General features: G+C 31.5%; 2 protein-coding genes across 2 annotated transcripts; both read left to right on the top strand.

The window, feature by feature from the left end:
• The first annotated feature begins 4433 nt into the window (after window positions 1–4433).
• On the top strand, window positions 4434–5510 carry LOC108217371 (dof zinc finger protein DOF5.7). The gene has a single exon (XM_017390206.1). The coding sequence runs from the start codon at window positions 4434–4436 to the stop codon at window positions 5508–5510; it is 1077 nt and encodes a 358-aa protein (XP_017245695.1).
• A 10409-nt stretch (window positions 5511–15919) lies between these two features.
• Window positions 15920–19282, top strand: LOC108218939 (probable 1-deoxy-D-xylulose-5-phosphate synthase 2, chloroplastic). The gene is made up of 10 exons (XM_017392124.2): window positions 15920–16114; window positions 16238–16399; window positions 16477–16641; window positions 16766–16916; window positions 17027–17298; window positions 17401–17674; window positions 17761–18068; window positions 18162–18443; window positions 18567–18851; window positions 18941–19282. The coding sequence occupies exons 1-10, from the start codon at window positions 16025–16027 to the stop codon at window positions 19085–19087; spliced, it is 2136 nt and encodes a 711-aa protein (XP_017247613.1). The 5' UTR covers window positions 15920–16024; the 3' UTR covers window positions 19088–19282.
• The last annotated feature ends 1291 nt before the right edge of the window (window positions 19283–20573 follow it).

The following is a 20573-nucleotide window of genomic DNA, read 5'->3' as shown; positions in this document are numbered from 1 at the left end:
TTGTTAATTATTTTTATTTTTTGATTCCTATTTATTAGTTAAAAATTATTATTCTTTTAATAAAATTATTTTAACGACTTTCCCGGCAAACATAATACTAATAAAAAATTTATTATTATTTAGATAAAAATTAGTTTGGGCCGCCTCCTGTCAAACACAATACTAATCAAGAACCATTTACATTATCATAAAATTAATATATGATTCCTATTTTTTATATATTATTTTATTTGTTAATTTTTTTTATTTTTTGATGCCTATTTATTAGTTAAAAATTATTATTCTTTTATGGTTCTAATTTTTGTTGCTATCAGTTTTTTTAATGATTATTATCTTTACAATCCTTTACTAAATCGATAATAAAAATTGTACGTATTACCATACAAATCTTAAATATAAATTATATTTTATCTATGATTTTGTTAGTTTGAATAAATATAATCCTATTTCTATTAGGATTACTAAATAAGAAAAGAATTGTCTCATCTTTAGAATTCAATAAGAAATACTAAATAAGAAAAGAATTGTATCATCTTTAGAATTCGATAAGAAAATAGTTGTATTACTTTTAGAATTCTTGAATCTGATTTTTTGAATTATAATTATAATTCCCGTCAAACATAATACTAATATTATTTTAGCCACTTTCCCGTCAAACATAATACTAATAGAAAATTTATTATTATTTAGATAAAAATTTGTTTGGGCCGCCTCCCGTGCCCGTCAAACACAATACTAATCAAGAATCATTTACATTATTATAAGATCAATATATGATTCCTATTTTATATATCCTAATTTATTTTGTAATTATTTTGAACCGCCGTTTTAACAAAAAAAACATTATAACATAGATAAAAATTATATTAGCCACTCTCCTATCAAACATAATACTAATAGAAAAATTATTATTATTTAGATAAAATTAGTTTGGGCCGCCTCCCGTGCCCGTCAAACACAATACTACTCAAGAATCATTTACATTAGTATAAAATCAATATATGATTTTTATTTTATATATCCTATTTTTTTGTTAATTATTTTTATTTTATGATTCCTATTTATTGGTTAAAACCTGATATTTTAAATATAATTCTATTTTTTTTAGGATTACTAAATAAGAAAAAAATTGTATCATCTTTAGAATTCAATAAGAAATATTAAATATAAAGGAAAAGAGTTGTATCATCTTTAGAATTCAATAAGAAAAGAGTTGTATTACTTTTAGAATTCTTGAACCTTATTTTTTGAATTATAATTATAATTTCTCTCCGAAATTTAAGAAAAATCAGAAGACTGAATCGAACAATTCTAGAGACGCCCGCATCCTACTTTATATATATATATTGATTGATTGATGATTGATGAAACATGACTCTCTTCAACACCCCGGTAAATTTATAAAAACCAGACCAGAAATTTAAGTGCTCGGAACTAAATTGGAAATCGGATCCTAATCATATAATCTAAAATTTAATCGAATTATGATCAATTTGTTTCGAATACATATTTGACCAAACATGATTAGATATTTGGAAAATCAAGATGATACAAGAACTCTGGTTCGAATCCCGTCAACAACATGTTAAATTAAATTATTAATCTAGACACATATAAAAGTTAATAACTATTAAAATATACTTATTCATGGCATGAGTTGTAGACCAATTTTTTTGTAATTCATGAAGATATTAAACATAACAAAAACACACAACATCAAATGTATGTAGAGCTTGTAACAATGAGATACTCGATAACATATTTAGAATAATATCGGATAGAGATATAAATAAATATTTTGATAATATATATATATATATATATATATATATATATATTAATGCATGCTCGTGAAATTTGTAAAAAATCATTTTACGAGTGATATATATATATATATATATATATATATATATATATATATATTCATAAAAGGTAATAATCCCAGCTAAGAAAATTGTCGGAGGAAAACAACAACGTAGACTGATGTATCTTACATGCCAGCGCATACCAAATAACGTGTAAAGTAGTGCTATTTGTCGTAAATAATTAACTATTAAAATACATTTATTCATAGCATGGGTTGTAAACCAGTTTTTTTTAATTCATAAAGATATTAAACATCAAAAAAACATACAACATCAAATGTATGTACAACTTGTAAGAATGAGATACTCGATAACATATTGAGAATAATATCGGATAGACGTAGAAATAAATATTTTGACAAATGATATATACATTAATGCATGCTCGTGAAATTCGTAAAAAATAATTTTACTGGTGATATATATCTCTATTCATAAAAGGTAATGATCCCGGTTAAGAAGATTGTCGGAGGAAAACAACAACGTAAACTGACGAATTTTACATGACAGCGCACACCAAATAACGTGTAAAGTAGTGCTATCTGTCGTAAATAATTAACTATTAAAAGACACTTATTCATGGCATGGGTTGTAGGCCAGTATTTTTTTAATTCATAAAGATATTAAACATCAAAAATATATACAACATCAAATGTATGTATAGCTTGTAACAATGAGATACTCAATAACATATTGAGAATAATATCGGATAGACGTAGAAATAAATATTCTGATAAATAATATATATATATATATATATATATATATATATATATTAATGCATGCCCGTAAAATTTGTAAGAAATAATTTTATGAGTGATATATATCTCTATTCATAAAAGGTAATGATCCCAGCTAAGAAGATTGTCGGAGGAAAACAACAACGTAAACTGATGAATTTTACATGCCAGTGCATACCAAATAACGTGTAAAGTAGTGCTATTTGTCGTAAATAAACGTACATGACAAAATTTAGAAAGTGGTTGTTATCATGAACGTTTGTTTACGACAAATAGCATTACTTTACACGTTATTTGGTATGCGCTGGCATGTAAAATTTGTACACACACATTATCGTAAGTTTGGCAGTTTTTGCTAATTTTATGCTTCTGTTGCCTTTTTACTATTATTAATAATGGTACCTAGCGTCTTTTCTTATGTTAGTGTATAAAATCACGTTCTATGTAAATTTTTGTTATTAAGAATTTAAGTATGTTTTAAATTCTTTTCCCGCATTAATTACCTATTACTCTATTTGTACCATTTTATATTGATCACAATTCTAATTTTATTTCTCCTAAAATTGTTAGCTAAATTCAATATATATATATATATAGGGTAGCACTCCATAGCATACCCTCTTATATGGAGTTACGTAGCACACCATTATAAATATACACATAATATATATTCTATTATATTTTTTATGAAATATAATTGCAAATTTTGATTATTAAACCGAAAAAGAAGATATACAATTTTTTTTATTCCAATGATCATCTAAAATTATGCAATATTTCAACATGATTCTATAACAGAATAATAATCATCCAGAATTATTCTGTTGTAGAATCAGTTTCGAAAATATACTTTTTTTCATCAAATTTTGAGTTTTAAATTACTTAAAATAGATATATTTTATTGTATTCTATATTAGAATCACGTTTTATAATTATTTTATAACAGAATTTATAATAAAATTGATTGTTTATAGTGGCGCACTATGTAACTCCATATAAGGAGTCACTCTCTTGAATGTTAGCCTATATATATATATATATATAATTAAGTCTATATGTTATCATGTTAAGTTATTTACAAAACAATATTGTGCTTTGATAATTATCAACGTTTTTCAGATGATTGAATAAAATTTGGTATTTAATTGATGGACAAAATAAGTGGGACGGAGAGAGCATATTATACTAACCAATTTTTTTATCATGTAGCTTAACTCTTTTTTATATCATTTTATTAGTGATTAATGTTTACAAACTATTTTTTCTTTATTATATTTTTTTTACCTTTTTAAGAAAAGAATATGCAATTTAATATAACAAATAAGATAAAAGACTTTTACATCAAGTTGTTGAATTTATATTTTTCTCTTTGCTACGTTTGAGTTAACAATTACTAAATAATAACATAAATTTATTTTCATAAAAATTGTAGTTCAAAATATTTCAAATTTTGATGATGTTTAGAGGAATTCATTTTCACTATTGATACATAATCTTTGTAGTTCATGTAGATGATAGCTACTTCGTTTGTCATCACTATTAACGGATCACCAACTCAATTTGTCTCTTTCCCTCTACATGCATTATCATATGTATATATGTATATACACGTAGAAAATGTGTACAACCACACACAGGAAGTAGTCTGGGTTATTCAAGTAACTTCTTCTTCTCCCCCTCTCCCTCTCCTTTTCTCTCTCTCGTAATCACAAGAACCCATTAACCACATGCATTAAATCATTCACAATAAATATATATAATAAGTTTTTAATTACTTGTCACTTTTATTTATTTATGAAATCTAGAGTTTTGTTTCAGGTAAAGAAGGATGTCGAATTATCAGAGTTCTGGAAGCCATGACAAGTCCGTCGTAACACCACCACCAGCTACAAATTGTCCGAGATGTGATTCTCCGAAAACAAAGTTTTGCTATTACAACAATTATAGTCTTTCTCAACCAAGATATTTCTGTAAGACATGTAAAAGGTATTGGACAAAAGGCGGAGCGCTTCGTAATGTCCCCATAGGTGGTAGTTGCAGGAAAACAAAGAAGATTAGTAGATCATTCTCCAGTGACTCAAAGGACTCTTCTAGCGCTTCTTCATATTCAGATTTGGGCAGATTCGGGTTCTCAGATGGTCCGGATTTTCAAATTGGGGAAGGACTTATAGATGTTCCAAGATCCAACAATACTTCAAATATACCTACTATCCGCGGTCAACTAGTATCTTCAACTATGAACAATCCAATAGTACCAATTTCATCAGGTAGTATTCCAAACTTCGGGTTGAACCCCGACTCTCAAACTAATTTAAGTCAATTTGTGGCTCCCAATGATTTTTCTTTATGTTATTCCTCTTCGTCTTCCATCCTTAAACAATATCATGTAGAGAATAATGTTGTAAGCTTTAATGATGGATTAGCCCCGGAGATGGTACCTGTAATTGGTAATCTTTCTTCTTCTATGGACTCATTTGGTTCAATTAGTCAAGATTTATATTTGAATTTACCACAAGAAAGGATGGGGGAGCCATTTAGTTCAACCGATCTTGACTGGGAGTTACAACAAGAAGGGATGAACATGATGCTAAGTGGAGGAAGTAGTAACATTTATCAACAGCCGAGCAACATGATTGAAACTACTAACAATCTTGAAAACCTGGCTCCACTTCTGAAGCCATATCCGGCATCATTTCAGGATTTGGAGATTTCTTCAGAACCATCAAATATTTCAAGGAAAGAGGATAATGGAGTAGCTAATGTTGAAACTACAAATGTACCAATTGAGTGGCATTTTGGTGATTCTAGTTATGCACCTGCTGTGAATGCAATTCCAAGCATTGATGGGAATGGCAACAAAATTGAAGGATGGAGCGTCTTCGATCAATACCCATCACTACCTTGAATTATCGATTATGGTGATCGAAAGCCATCTTATATGTAAACTCAAGTTCTTCATGCAAAAAGTTTCTATGATGTAGTATTGTCGATGGGACCAGTTAGATCATGTATCCGTAATTTTACATCGCTTATTTCAATTATGTAGAACTATATGTAATGCATCCAGTAATCATGAATGTTTCATTTTAGTTTGATTAAACATAATATGCATCCAGTAATCATGAATGTTTCTTTCTAGTTTGGTTAGTAGTGAAAATGTTCGGTACCATGTTTTTATTTTCTAGTATATTATATTTCTTTTAGTTTTTTTGTAGATTCACGATGATAAATGTTGACAACATTTTGATAATATGATATTGAGATCATTATGATAAATATCATTGTATATATTATTTAAAACTAACTAAGATGTCAAACAAAACTTGTATATTGAGTTTTGATTATATACCTATTACGATATTAGGATTCGTAAAGTAGATAAGAATGTTAATGAATTGACTAGTAAAAGAAAAAAGTTATGAAGCATATTTAATCTTTTTAATGTAATGTTATAACCGTGTGTATTATCTATTGTTTTTTTTAAATGTTTAAAATACTTACACAAGATGATACATAGCCAATGTTATTTTCCCAATGATATTTTCAAACATAAATGTATAGAACTTATGAATGTATAATACATGTATATTGTTGTGACATTTTATAAAAGTATTTTTGATTTATCATACATGTAAAAATTTATTGTAAGGGAAAAAATAGTAAAATTAATAGAACTTCAGTAAAATGACTTACATATTTTAGATTATTGGTACAAAATATATCATCAACATGAAAGCAAAAACAATATAAACAATCATGTTCACTAGTTTTTATATGAATGATATACCAATTCATCTAAATTTTGTTATATGTAATCATAATAGTATATTTTTTTTGATAAGCCGTAATATTAAATAGAAAAGAAGTACATAGCAAAGAAGAACCCAGCCTGACTTAACAACATCTGAAACTAACCATCAAAACTTAATATAACTAGGGGCTTTGAAACATTGCAGACTAATGATGCGACCTAAAATTAGAAAAGAACTTGCCAGAGCCCTCCTGAATATAACTTTCTTTCTTAGAATCTTGAACTACTGCCAACATCATTCATTTTTCCTTTCGCTCAAATGCTCTGATTATTGTTGTTGTTGTCCGTGATGATAATTCCAGGTTGCCTCCTCTTGACTTGTCTCACAGGGAGCTTCTCTTGCTCATCTTCAATGAAAATAATTTCATTTTTCTCAACAGCACTTTTCCTTCCATCAGCAGTAATCACTTCCTCTGAGAAGGAGAGTATTTAAGCTTGAGAAAAGTCTTTGAAATTTTCCAAAGTCTAGGTACCCAGCCTCCTGTTATAGACATTGTTCCCTGCATGCAACACTTGCCTTTGAAAATAATAAAAAGAGAGAACAGATGCTTGCAGAGGTATGAAGGCATGCACCTTGGAGCTCTTATTTAGACAAAATCTGCTGCCTGCAATTTAAGCATCTCACAACCACTATATTATCTACCGTTAAAACCAGCCCTTAATTACCTGGATTTTGTGTAAACCAGCTTTAGCCAGCCCATCAGCTTCAGTATTAAATTCCCGGCTCATATGATTAAAGTATAAATTTTCCAACAGATCACAATTTATACAACTCTGATCCAACTCATACCAGGCTTTTCTCATTTTTATTTCTTTAAGTCTCTGAACTACTTCTTTTGAGTCACTGTATAAACATATGTTTACCCAATTTCTTTCATGCTCCAAAATTGACAGAATCATGAATTTGATTGCCTCCCACTCCGATTCATAACAACTACATTCATGAATAAACATCTACATTTTAGAGAGTAAGTTAGCTAATAGCAAATTCACTTCTTGGTCTTCGACCCCCTCAGTCACTACGAGCGCCCTTGATCGATGCAATGGGATGTGTCTATTTATCTATCTCTTGATTCGAAATGGGAGCCAGGTTTGAAAAAGAATCTTAGAGTATCTAGGATTGGGCGAGGAGAGTCCTTAACGCCTTCTTTTTTCTTCTCATTCAACTTACTGTAATCATTTCTTTTTCGCATTTACTACATTTCACCTATAGTCATTGATTGTAACTGCTAATATGAACAATTGATCATATTCACACGTTATTTATATGATGTGTATAAATTAGTAAAGATTTGTACCAAACTTTCTTTCAAAACTGAAATTCCACAATATATTCTTTTATATATATATATATATATATATATATATATATATATTACTGAAATTGAAATTACATGTATTAAACTAATCTAAAAGATTCTTGCAATGATTTTACAAAACATAGGCATTTATTTACAAGCCCTATCAAAGATTATATGTTTAAAGAATATATTTTCTGCTCATTCTAAAGTAATTAGTTTATGAATTCTCATTCTTTTTCTTCTTCTTATTTTTTTTTACATAGGAACCCGAAGCCGCTACCCTTTGGGTGCGCACTAGTAAACCCACGAGCTCACGTAATAGCCTGCAAACTACATGATGAATATATTAATATTGATAACTACAACTTCGATTTTTGAATATGATTTATAACTTTATTTATTCATTATCTTTCATGCGGAGTCATATTTTTTATAATGCATATTTTTTAGATGATAAAATTGGACTTGAATTAAAATATATGAACGAGGAATAATTCTAATGTAAATAAGAGAGGTCTTTGATTAAAAATCAAAAATTAGAAATGAATGTTGTGTTACTTGTGTATAAATTATTTGTACATTATTTCATATAAAAATAGTTAAATTATTTTTTATTTTTTATATTTTCTATTATTAATAATATAACTTTAGTATTGATATTTCCCATCTTGGAATCTAATTTTTGGCATTTGTTTTAGGATTATTAGGAAAATAATATTTTTGATTAAGTTTTGCATAGTAATTGCTTACATTATAAAATTTTATAGAAGAGTTACTGGGGATCGAATACAAGTAATGCATTAATATATTTATCTTTGTTTTCTAAATTATTCAATACAAGTTTTTCATAAATATATTTCTAACTTATTAAAAGAATTTAGAATTGTATAGTTTATCTTCATGTTTTCCAATGTATTTATTTAATTGATTATAAAACAATCTTTATTATATTAATATTTAATATATAAAAATCAAAATCAGATCAATTTCTAATTTGAGTAAAATTTTGAAAAAGTGAATTTTTGATCCTTGATGCTAAGCGATATCCTAATCTATATTATAAACTATACAACACACAAAATTTAAATTAAATCGCATCAATGCAACTCAGCGTTCTTTTACATCTGATAGGGTTTAGAGGAAGATGTGTTGATATTGAAACAGCACAAGTGAGCGAGCTATTTGCTTTGTTTTACTGCTGTCGATATGCAGACAATTTTTTACCGAAAGCACTTTCGGTGGGATCCATAAGATATGCTTTCACATGGTCATGCACGAGGATGATCATATATACAATGATATAAAAAGTCGTATATTATCATACAGTGCAACTTCCACTTTACTCGTGTTTCATTCTTTTGATTCATTGATGCGACCATCCCTGGCCTCCTCCCCAGTCCCTCTCCAAGATAAGATATGAAATTATCTGCGTGAAGTTGGTTTAATCATATGTCGATTCAAACGGTTACTAAGGAATTATCCTGCGAATTGGAGCACTTACACCACCATGAAACACTAGTTAATTCTAATATCGCATAAAGATTAGAGTGCAAACTTGTTTTATTATAAGTAATTATTTTTATATCTTTCATTTATCGCTTTAAATAAATTTGTGATTATAAATTTTTAATTAATACTTGTCTGCAATTAATAATTAATAATTAATTTTGTAGAATCAAACTTACAATTAAAGAAAACACATTAATTGAGTATTTGTGGAAAGAAAATATCAATTCAAAAAATTAGTATGTATCAATATATTTTATATGTTTATTAATTTAAAAAATTAGTTGTTTCTCTTTTTTATCAAATCAAGAACATTAGTTTGTTTAATAATATTAGCAGTTAAGTATATACTTAAAAATTATTTTTAATTTAATTAATTTATTAGATATGATATAAGTGTTTAATAATGATCAAACACTAAATATATGATTATATTGTTGAACATAAAAATTATAATATAATATGCAAAAGGTAGTTATGGTCAAATTTGGACCACATTATTGAGGTTGGTCAAAAATTTAGATTAGAATTTGAATAAGTGATGTTTCAAATTTCAAAAAAAAATAATTGGGACGGATCATCGTGTGTGATAATCCGGAATTCTAATGGGTTAATTATCAAACTCATCATTGAAGTGGACAAATGGTATCAAACTCATCACTGATCTCCACGGGGTCTCAAGTGGCTCACTAAAGTCGTTTAATGATATCAAACTCATCACTGCCGTTAAAAAACTTAACGAAAATTTAGACGGAATGACACATTCGCGGTTGATGTGTCATTCCGTCTAAATTAACCCGAATTCTAATAGATTGAATATGGATTGACCTAATAAATATCCAACTTTCAAACTGATCCGATCCTATGCAATAAAATAAATAAATTTGAATATGAATTGGTCTAAATCCAATCCAAACCCTACCCATCGACGAGCACAAGTGTGAGTTACAACGCCACAGAACTGAATAGTGTGACCGAAGCTTGCTTAAGAAACCCATCCAAAGTCCAAACTGTCCATATGATACATTTATGATTTACCGAGAAATGGCTATGATGCATGCTCATGCGACATGCGTCAAACTAAACACAAACAAATCTTTCAAGCAGTTTTTAGAAAATATATATACTGATTAAAAAACCCATATATTTTCCTACAAAAAACAACCCATATATTTCTTATCATCTTAGTTTGTAAAATAAATTCAGCATAAACAAATTATAATAACCTAGTTCTGAAAATATTACATATATTAAGTACTTAATATTAAAAAAACATTATTTAAATATTAAATTTTCTAAAACAAACTCTTGTATTCAGCTAGCATGCGTTGTTAGAGCATCTCCAACGGTGTTGGCTATAATCGTTGGCTAAATTGGACCTGTAAGACATTATGTAAAATTTGCTGAACCTGTAATACATTTTGGTTCAATGGTATTAGCTATATTGGTTGGCTATAATTTAAAAATAGTATGTTATTAATATTTTAGATTGTTAAAATAGAATATATCAGTTTAATATGGTAATAAATGATGTGCAATCTTCCTACAGATTTCTTACAGACCTGTAGAGGTTCGACAAATTTAGTCATCCATAAGAGGTTGGCTAAAATTATAGACAACAGGTTCACGTGGTTGGAGTGCTATATTTTTTAATTTTGGAATGCCAACTCATTTTTTAGCCAAGGGCTTTGTATGGTTGGAGATGCTCTTACAAAGTTAGGATAGAACCTTCTAATCGTGTGCGTAGAATTTATTTAAATTTTAAGGTTTATTAATTTGTCAAAAAAACAAATGCCGCGCAGATTCTAAACTTTTCTTCCTACGCATACATAGAAAAGTCGAGTAAAGTGAAATAACATTTAGGGGTGTATATGAGCCGAGCCGAACTCTAGAATGCTCGTGTATCGTTTGTTAAAAAAATTAACGAAATCGAACTCGAGCTCGAGCTCGGATCGAGCCAAAAATATTGTTTGAAGATCAACTCATTAAGGAATAACTCTGTTCACGAACGGCTAGCGAACCGCTCAAGAACTTGTCTCACGAGCTTTTGCGCTCACGAACCGCTCATTAACTTATGCTCACGAACTTGTCTCACGAATTTGCTCACCAACCGCTCATTAATTTTGTTCACGAGCTTGTTATATAAACTTTGTTAACGAGGTAGCTTATACTCATAAATTCATTTACGAGCTTGTTTGTTATTTAATTTAATAAAATAAAATAAAATTCTAACAATATTTTAATTTATGCTCTAAGGAATCATAAATTCATAATAACTAAGCCCATGAGCCATGTTCCCGGGCCGAGTTCACGAACCATGTTCATTAGCTAGTTCACGAACTACGCTCACGAGCTAAGTTCACGAACTCATAATTCGAATATGTTCACGGACTATCGAGTCGAACTCTACTGTGTCCAAGTTCAGCTCGTTTATAAAACGAACCTTAAAATTGTGCTCAAGATCGACTCGTTTATAAATCAAACTGAGCTTGAGCCGAGCTTTTTTCGAACCGAACACCGAGCGAGTTATCGAGCGTATCAACTCATTTACAGCCCTAATAACATTTCTCTCGAAAGACGTCAAAATAAATGTTGCCAGTAAAATTCCGTGTAAATTAAATTAGAATCGGTTGCTATAAACAAAGCAAACGGATTCGTTTCTTGTTATGTCACCGAAGACGAACTGCGAACGTGGTTTCACAATATTTTTTACAAGGTGGCAGTGAAGACAAGTTTACTTCAATAAGCATCTTCACTTGAGGGGCGTTTTGGATGCTTTAGCTTCAACATATTTCTCACCGCCCCGATTTCACAATTTTATATTTACAACATATCTCGTAGTCGTAGATGTAATCACTTGTGAGCAGAAATATCCTATATGTGATCAGTGATATGATCTCAAGTTCTGATCTGCGATCTTAGGGATATAAAATCATAAAAAACTGGAATTGGGACTTAATCTGATCATTTAATTGGAATCGCTTTATGTATTATACAGAAGCATTTCCGGAAACCCGGAGAAATTTCACAATTTTATGGGATCGTTTAAGTAATCTTAAAAAAAATGCTTATTACTTAAAGTAAAGAAGTGAGAAGTAAATGAAGACTCACAAGTGATTAGATTGTTTGGGAAGAAGTAGAAATCCTCCAACAAAATCTAGCATTCTCAGTTTTAAGTTCTTTTGATTTTTTACACAAACAGGTAAAAAAAAAAAGTAGAAATCGGTTTATTATCGAAAAAAGCCGGAAACGGGTTCCGCCAAACATGTGCATGATATATATATGGAACATATCGCGTAAGATGTAATATATTAACTGAGTATGATATATCCCCGTTTCAAGTAATTTTTTTTACTGAAATTTATATAATTAAAATAAATATATATTTACGTAAAAAAATATAATTTAAAATAGATATTTGATTTCGCTTTCATCAATAAGAAACTCGTGGATATTAGAATTATGATTTGAATGAGACCGCTTATATGAGGAAAAGAGTTATTTATGCCACCAAACTTATTTATGAAAAATCTAACAAATCATGTCAAAACATAAATGATCAATAAATAAAATTTTATGCCACCAAACTCATTTATGAAAAAAACCAACTGATCAGGTAAAACATAAGTGAAGGTAACACAGATCCGGTTACCACTGCCACTGCTATTCTTGTGAATACTGCTGGGAGTCTTTTGACCAGATATTATTAGCAGTTATTAGTACTAGATATTTGACATTACGAAAGTGAAGCAATTGAGCACGCGAAACACACAAATCGGGTCTGCTAAATAATCTTAGTCATGATTCACGATTCCATGACTAATAATTGAACGGAAGTACATGGAGAGTATCGTTTTGGGTCAAATTTTGGGAACCAAAAGACCATGCCACTTTACCGCTGGCTATTAGAGATCTTTTGATTTGATTATTATATCATTGAATTAAAACTTATTTCACCACCTGTTTGATCGATCAAATGGCAAAAAAAGAATAAAACGACTGATACAACCATTTTATATATTGGCTGCACTGGAATTGACGAGTATGAACAAATTTTAGTCCACAAATTTTGTTTCTCATCATCTTCGCAAATTATTGATACAGCTTTTTTATATTTTTCACTTTGTAGTTGAGATAACCCTTGTCATTAAATCTACAATGGATTAAAGATGCTTGCCAATATTCTTAATACGTGTGCTTAAGTGATACTCCCTCCGTCCCATTTTAGTTGTCACATTTGGTTTTGTGCCGGTCAAATTGACTAAAGTTTGACTGAATTTTTTTAATATTTTATCAATTGACAAAATAAAAAATATATATCACCGGAAATAACTTTTAATCTACTTTAAGATGTAATTTTCAGTTTTTTAAAATAATGAGTGAGTGACTTATAATCTTTGGTCAAAACTTGGTCAATTTGACCAATAAAAATAGAAATGTGACAACTAAAATGGGACGGAGGGAGTAAGAATTAGGTTGGAATTGGAACTGTAGTTGCGAAAATTAAGAACACATGAGAATTAAAGAGTACACTAGCAAAGAATCGGCATAATTATTTATTAACAATTTTTTTTAAAAATCAGTCATTATATAAGAGAATGGTTTTTCTTATAAAATATATTATTTTTTCAGGTGCAAATGGTTAAATGGATCATCCCCTACCAACCGGGTCAGGATTAAGAGACCATTTGTCTAGTGTTAAAATCTGGATTTAAAATCATTTTTCAATTTTAAATTGTATTAAAAGTTGATTTAAAATTAGAATTGAGCCAAATACTGATTTTAAGTTAGAAGTTAGAGTGAAATATATCTTTCGGTGACTTAAATTTTTTGAATTTTTTTTATTAAGGATACTCATAAATCATAGGTTACCTGTACATCATTTTTATTTTCATTATTATATTTTTAATAACTTATAATTCATTAATAAGACAAAATACTCAAACAGATATTTTAACTCCCAATTTATCACTTATTAAAAAAAAACCTCCCAATTTATCATATTAAATCACGTTAAGTCATAAATTATAGTTTTAAACTCACCCACCACGACCTCTAAATAACACAAAATTGCTACTAATAGAAGACTAAGCCATAACTAATCACGACCGGTTTTTTTCCCTCTAAATTTTTCAACCTCAACCACCTTATTACTGTTAAAATCTGGTTTTCAACCAAATAACGAAATTCTGCTCTCAAAATTCCACCAACATGTTTTTGTCCCTGTGCCGAAATATGATGCACAGCCCGCACAGCTATGTTAACAACAGCTGGCGTGCTACTTTAGTGAACAAAATAATACAATATGACACGAAAATTACAAAGAAATTATGTAAGAGCAACAAATGGTCAATTATTCGGGTGAAAAACGAAAAATACGTATTAGATTTCTGTAATCGAAAATAACGAAAACATCTGAATTCGAATTCCATCAAATTATAGTTTGCGATCTCAAGACTCAACGGGATACGGATCTATACCCGATTTTGAAATCAAGATAATTCTTACAATATTTTTCGGCACGTAGGTGATGGATTGGGTTGTACAAAACCAAGATTCTCCTTTTTGTAATTTTAGGAGTGAGCATCAAAACGGTTTTAACGTCTTCTTCTCATTGTCCTGTTCCTTGGACTCAATAAAACTATTACTATTATATTATCGATTTTAAATATTGTTACAAAAGCGTGGTGAGTCGTCAGCTGGTGGGCTTTGAATATTTCTAGAACTAAATAATAAGAAAGTCTGCAACTAATTTAGATCTTGTCTATCAAATGCTGAAAGAATCAAACTGTTAAATCAGGGTTGGTTAGTATATTATGCTCCACAAATAACTATTGCAATGTTTGTAGCTGTTCATACTCCAGGATAAGGATCACTCATCCTCGATGACATGGATACCAATCTCGAACTCGACTCGATATATAATATAAAAATCGGAAAAGAGGTAAGGATATCAATATTGATAACCTAAAACTATAAATTTATTTTAAATTTCGAAGTTGATTTGTTTTTACGGGACCAAAAACGTAAAACTACGGTCTATGTAATTATTTCTACTTTTAGCAAAATTTAATCTGAAAATATGATATTGAGGTTGTTTGGGTTAACTTAAAAAAAATGATTTTTTGCTTAAATTATAGAAGTGAATTAAAAGTGAGAAGTAAATAATTTAATAAAGTATTTGAAAAAGAAGTAGAAGCTCTGGCAGAGAAGCTAGCATTCACGGCTTTTTTAAAAGTGCTTCTACTTATTTGCGACTTTCACTAAACAAACATACCCATTGTGATAGGATGGAACCACTGTGCTGTAGAGATCCTTTCTGATCATAAGAATACAAATTGAACTAGGAACCATCCTTCTGATCATAACGATACAAATTGAACTAGAAGCCGACAATATTCAATATTCTGAAAACAAAGCTCACAGCTATATATGGAACATAACATTGATCTGGTTCAACAACCATTAGGCGAATCAAGTACCTAATAAATCCAACACCGTACACGTGGCAATCCACAGTGATTCTTCGTTGTACTATCAGATACATAGTCCTCCATATGTAGCACAACGGGCTGATGGTATTAGAGAACTAATCATATAATTAAAATAAACAAACAGAAAGTCTAAAATTATCAGACGGATGTTGAATAAATAATGTAATAATAATATTATGAATGAGAAATCCAACATTGCCTGCTATATATCTCATTTGTCACATATATAAATTGTCGTCTTGGTCTCTCAAAAACTTCACAGGTTCACAGCTTTCTTTGTGGTCTCATATCAGGAACCTCATCAGTCATGGCTATTCCAGGGACTGCCATTAGACTGCACCATTCCATTCCTCAAGGTCTCCCATCTTCCAGGCTTAGCCGTGGAGCGCGAAAGAAGGTTGGTTAGCCTAATCGATATGATATCTCCTACTGTAAATTTTTAACTGAAATGATCCTGTAATTCCTTAAATGTTTCTCTAGTGAGTATTTCTCTAATGAACCAAGTTGGTTGTGTTTGCAGTTCTGCTTAAACGCTGTCGCTACTAATCCAAATGGCGAAGAAAGGAAGATGATCAGGAAAGAGAATGATGGATGGAAGATTGATTACTCTGGAGAAAAACCTCCAACACCTTTGCTGGATACCATTAATTATCCCATCCATATGAAGAATCTTTCCACAAAGGTACATGATGTATCCTGAAGGTGATTGTTTTTTTTGCTTCTATATAAGTCTGTACTAAAACTTGTGTTGTTGACTAGGATCTTGAACAATTAGCAGCAGAACTGAGATCAGATATTGTACACACTGTATCAAAGATAGGCGGGCATCTCAGTGCAAGCCTGGGAGTGGTGGACTTGACCGTCGCTCTCCACCATGTATTTGACACTCCTGATGATAGAATCATATGGGATGTTGGTCATCAGGTGAGAATTTCTGATTTCTAAAGGCCTTTTTTCAAAATTCTAGTTTCTAAATATCTGCAGACTGCAGACTTTGTTTGCCTGGTAAATTCTATCTCCATCACACGCACTTTTGATAAAACTGCAGGCGTACCCACATAAAATTTTGACGGGGAGGAGGTCTAAAATGTCCACCATTAGAAAGACTTCAGGGCTAGCAGGATTCCCTAAACGGGACGAAAGTGTTTATGATGCTTTTGGTGCAGGGCATAGTTCTACAAGCATTTCTGCGGGTCTAGGTACACTTTTCTGCTCTTGCTTCTTCTGATATACACATAGTAGAGAGCTTTAGATAGGAAAAAAGGATAGTATACAGAAAGCTAAGCTTTGGACATGGCGACATTTACAGGTATGTCAGTAGGCCGAGATCTTTTAGGGAAGAACAACAATGTTATTGCAGTCATAGGAGATGGAGCCATGACTGCAGGACAAGCCTACGAAGCCATGAACAATGCAGGTTTCCTTGATTCTAACCTCATTGTTGTACTAAATGACAACAAGCAAGTATCCTTACCCACAGCCACTCTTGATGGTCCTGCGACTCCTGTTGGAGCCCTCAGTAGTGCCTTAAGCAAGCTTCAAGCAAGCACTAAATTCCGTAAACTCAGAGAAGCTGCCAAAGTAAGCCGGAGATCATTTTCTTGCACATATGCCTCAACTAGTTTCCGTGCACGTTTTAATTCTGTGTCTAAAAAGACTTGACACTAATATTTAAACCTGTAGGGCATAACTAAGCAAATTGGACCACAAGCACATGAAGTTGCAGCAAAAGTAGATGAGTATGCCAGGGGTATGCTTAGTGCTCCCGGGTCTACTCTCTTCGAGGAACTTGGTTTGTATTACATTGGTCCTGTTGATGGCCACAATCTCGATGATCTAGTAACTATTTTTGAAAAAGTGAAATCAATGCCTGCACCAGGGCCAGTTCTAATACATATTGTAACAGAGAAGGGTAAAGGTTATCCTCCTGCTGAGGGTGCAGCTGATAAGATGCATGGTAATACACACTTGCCCAATTCTAATCTAACTTAAAATGATTGAATTGCAGTTTTCATATCTAACTCTTGATTTTTTTTGATGTAGGGGTTGTACAGTTCGACCCAGCCACAGGGAAGCAATCTAAGCCCAAATCCTCTACCCTTTCATATACTCAGTACTTTGCTGAAGCACTGATAAAAGAAGCTGAAGTAGATGATAAGATTGTGGCAATCCACGCAGCAATGGGTGGTGGAACTGGGCTGAACTATTTTCAGAAAAGGTTCCCAGATCGTTGTTTTGATGTGGGTATTGCAGAGCAGCATGCTGTCACATTTGCAGCAGGTTTAGCTACAGAGGGTCTCAAGCCATTTTGTGCAATCTATTCGTCGTTCCTGCAACGAGGCTATGATCAGGTAAATATATATTATTGTTGTTTGACAAAATTTAGTAGCCATCAAAACTTTTTTTAAAGACTTTCATACTGATATATTACATAAATGTGAAAGGTGGTGCATGATGTGGATCTTCAGAAGTTGCCAGTTCGCTTTGCAATGGACCGAGCAGGTTTAGTGGGAGCAGATGGACCTACGCATTGTGGAGCATTTGACATCGCGTACATGGCTTGTTTGCCTAATATGGTTGTAATGGCTCCATCTGATGAATCAGAGCTGATCCACATGGTTGCAACAGCAGCAGCCATTGATGATAGACCAAGTTGCTTCAGGTTTCCTAGGGGTAACGGAATTGGAGCAGCTCTTCCTCCTAATGGCAAAGGAATACCTGTTGAGGTTAGAATTAGCAGTATTCTAATATTGTGCTATGGCAAAGCCAAAGCATTCATTCATCTTGTTGTATATTAATTAAATTGTTCATAAAGAATGTTTCTTGAATTTCGTTTGATGCCTATGCAGATCGGAAAAGGAAGAATATTGATGGAAGGAACTAGAATCGCGATCTTGGGGTATGGTTCCATTGTCCAAAATTGTTTAGAAGCTGCAAAATTGCTGAAAGAGCAAGACATATCTATAACAGTGGCTGATGCAAGGTTCTGCAAGCCATTGGATGGGGAACTAATCAGGAGTTTGGCCCGTGAGCATGAATATCTAATTACAGCAGAAGAAGGTTCAATTGGGGGTTTTGGTTCTCATGTATCACATTTTCTTAGCCTGAATGGTATTCTGGATGGACCCCTTAAGGTAGCATAGTTTCTGAGTTCAAGTTTTCTACATCATTTTTTATCTAACCTTTTCATATACTGATAATAATACATGGTAATTACTTGCAGCTGAGATCAATGGTCCTTCCCGATAGATATATTGACCATGGATCACCTAAGGATCAAATGGAAGAAGCTGGTCTATCTGCCAGGCATATCTGTGGAACTGTCTTGTCCTTGCTGGGAAAGCCCAAAGAGGCTTTCATATTTCAATAAATTTACACAATCTATGTAAGGTCTACTTTGTCTCAGCTGTGTATCCAGGAAAGCGAGTTTAGGAAGATCCACTGAGACATAAATATCTACTTCACTCTAGCTCAAATAATTTAGCAAGATTTAGTTGGCGTGACGCGCAATTTCATCTTCCTTCTATAATGTAACAAAATTATATATAATCTCCTTTGAAAGATATATCTTCAGCATTATAGAAACAAACAAATTTAACTACTGATATTTTAATGTAAAACCAATGAAAGCGTGGAAGAAACTCATGATTACTATTGATTGTCGCAAACAACAATTACTCCCTCCGTCCCATTTTAATTGACACTTATTCCTTTTTGGGACGTCCCAAAAAGAATGAACCTATTAAACTTACTATTTTTGAACACTACTTTTCACTATTACACCCACTACTTTCTTCCACTATCTCTATTCTATAATAATATAAACACTATTACACCCACTACTTTCCTCCACTATCTCAAATCTATTATTAAAATTTTGATGGGTCCCACCACTTTACCAACTTTTCAACCTTTTTACTACCTTTTTCTTAATCTCCGTGAAAGTCAAAGCAGCTCAATCTTTTCGGGACGGAGGGAGTACTTCACTACTATTATATAAAGGATCATGCCACCATAATATTGTTTACATAAACTATAATTTATAGCCAGATGTCATTACAGAAAAATATGTACTTGCAAGAGTAGAGATAAGGTTTGCGTACATCTCATCCTCTCTGGACTGATCTCGTAGCAACCAAATGTAATTGTATTTACCAACAAGACTTGCGACTTGGATCAAGTACTAAAATCTGCGGAATATTACTAGGCTAACTGATTTGTTAAATAACTAAAAAAAAGACATATACCAACAAGGCATCAAGAATCCGAGTTCTGTACATAGTCTCTAAAAATAGATTGAGTGGCTAACAGGAAGGAGAACTTGAATGCATCGCAAGTACTGGTCTCTGGCAAACTCCCAGAAGCAGGACTCTCTCATTCTCTGTGATCATAAGAAACTCCAAAGAAACATGAAAATCATAACCCCTGCAAGTTTTCCTTTATATTTTGGTGTGTTATAAAATTTAATAAGTACCTGACCTTATAATTATCATAAAATAAGTTTTTAATTTCACATCAACATTTATTCACTTGATTCGATTTAGGCCACCGGAAATAGCTATACTCTTTAATATTTTCATCAGCCTTGAACCCGAATCGATTATTAAATCATATATCATTAGCTAAATTAACATCAGAAGATCAGAGGTGCACGGGGTGGCAATTTCGGGTAACAGGTCGTGTTCGTGTCAGCAATCGGGTCGATTTCGGGTCAAGCTAAAATCACTTAAAATTGAATAAAACTGAAAATTGAAGTTACTATAAATGAAATTCTAATTTCGAGTCCATTTCGGGTCAATCGGGTGATTTTCGGGTCACTTTCGAGTGTTGTCTCAGTAAATCGGATTGCGGGCTGG

The sequence above is a fragment of the Daucus carota genome, chromosome 4 (assembly GCF_001625215.2).
Source record: "Daucus carota subsp. sativus chromosome 4, DH1 v3.0, whole genome shotgun sequence".
Taxonomy (NCBI): Eukaryota; Viridiplantae; Streptophyta; class Magnoliopsida; order Apiales; family Apiaceae; genus Daucus; species Daucus carota.
The sequence above is the reverse complement of the archived record's forward strand: the minus strand, read 5'-3'. Positions and strand labels throughout refer to the sequence as shown.

What these genes read in the sequence shown, in the direction of transcription:
- LOC108218939 (XM_017392124.2), top strand. Translation starts at nt 16,025, where the DNA reads ATGGCTATTCCAGGGACTGCCATTAGACTGCACCATTCCATTCCTCAA. An exon ending in TATGGGATGTTGGTCATCAG is followed by an intron (nt 16,642 to 16,765) that starts GTGAGAATTTCT and finishes ATAAAACTGCAG; the next exon opens with GCGTACCCACATAAAATTTT. An exon ending in AAGCATTTCTGCGGGTCTAG is followed by an intron (nt 16,917 to 17,026) that starts GTACACTTTTCT and finishes CGACATTTACAG; the next exon opens with GTATGTCAGTAGGCCGAGAT.
- LOC108217371 (XM_017390206.1), top strand. Translation starts at nt 4,434, where the DNA reads ATGTCGAATTATCAGAGTTCTGGAAGCCATGACAAGTCCGTCGTAACA.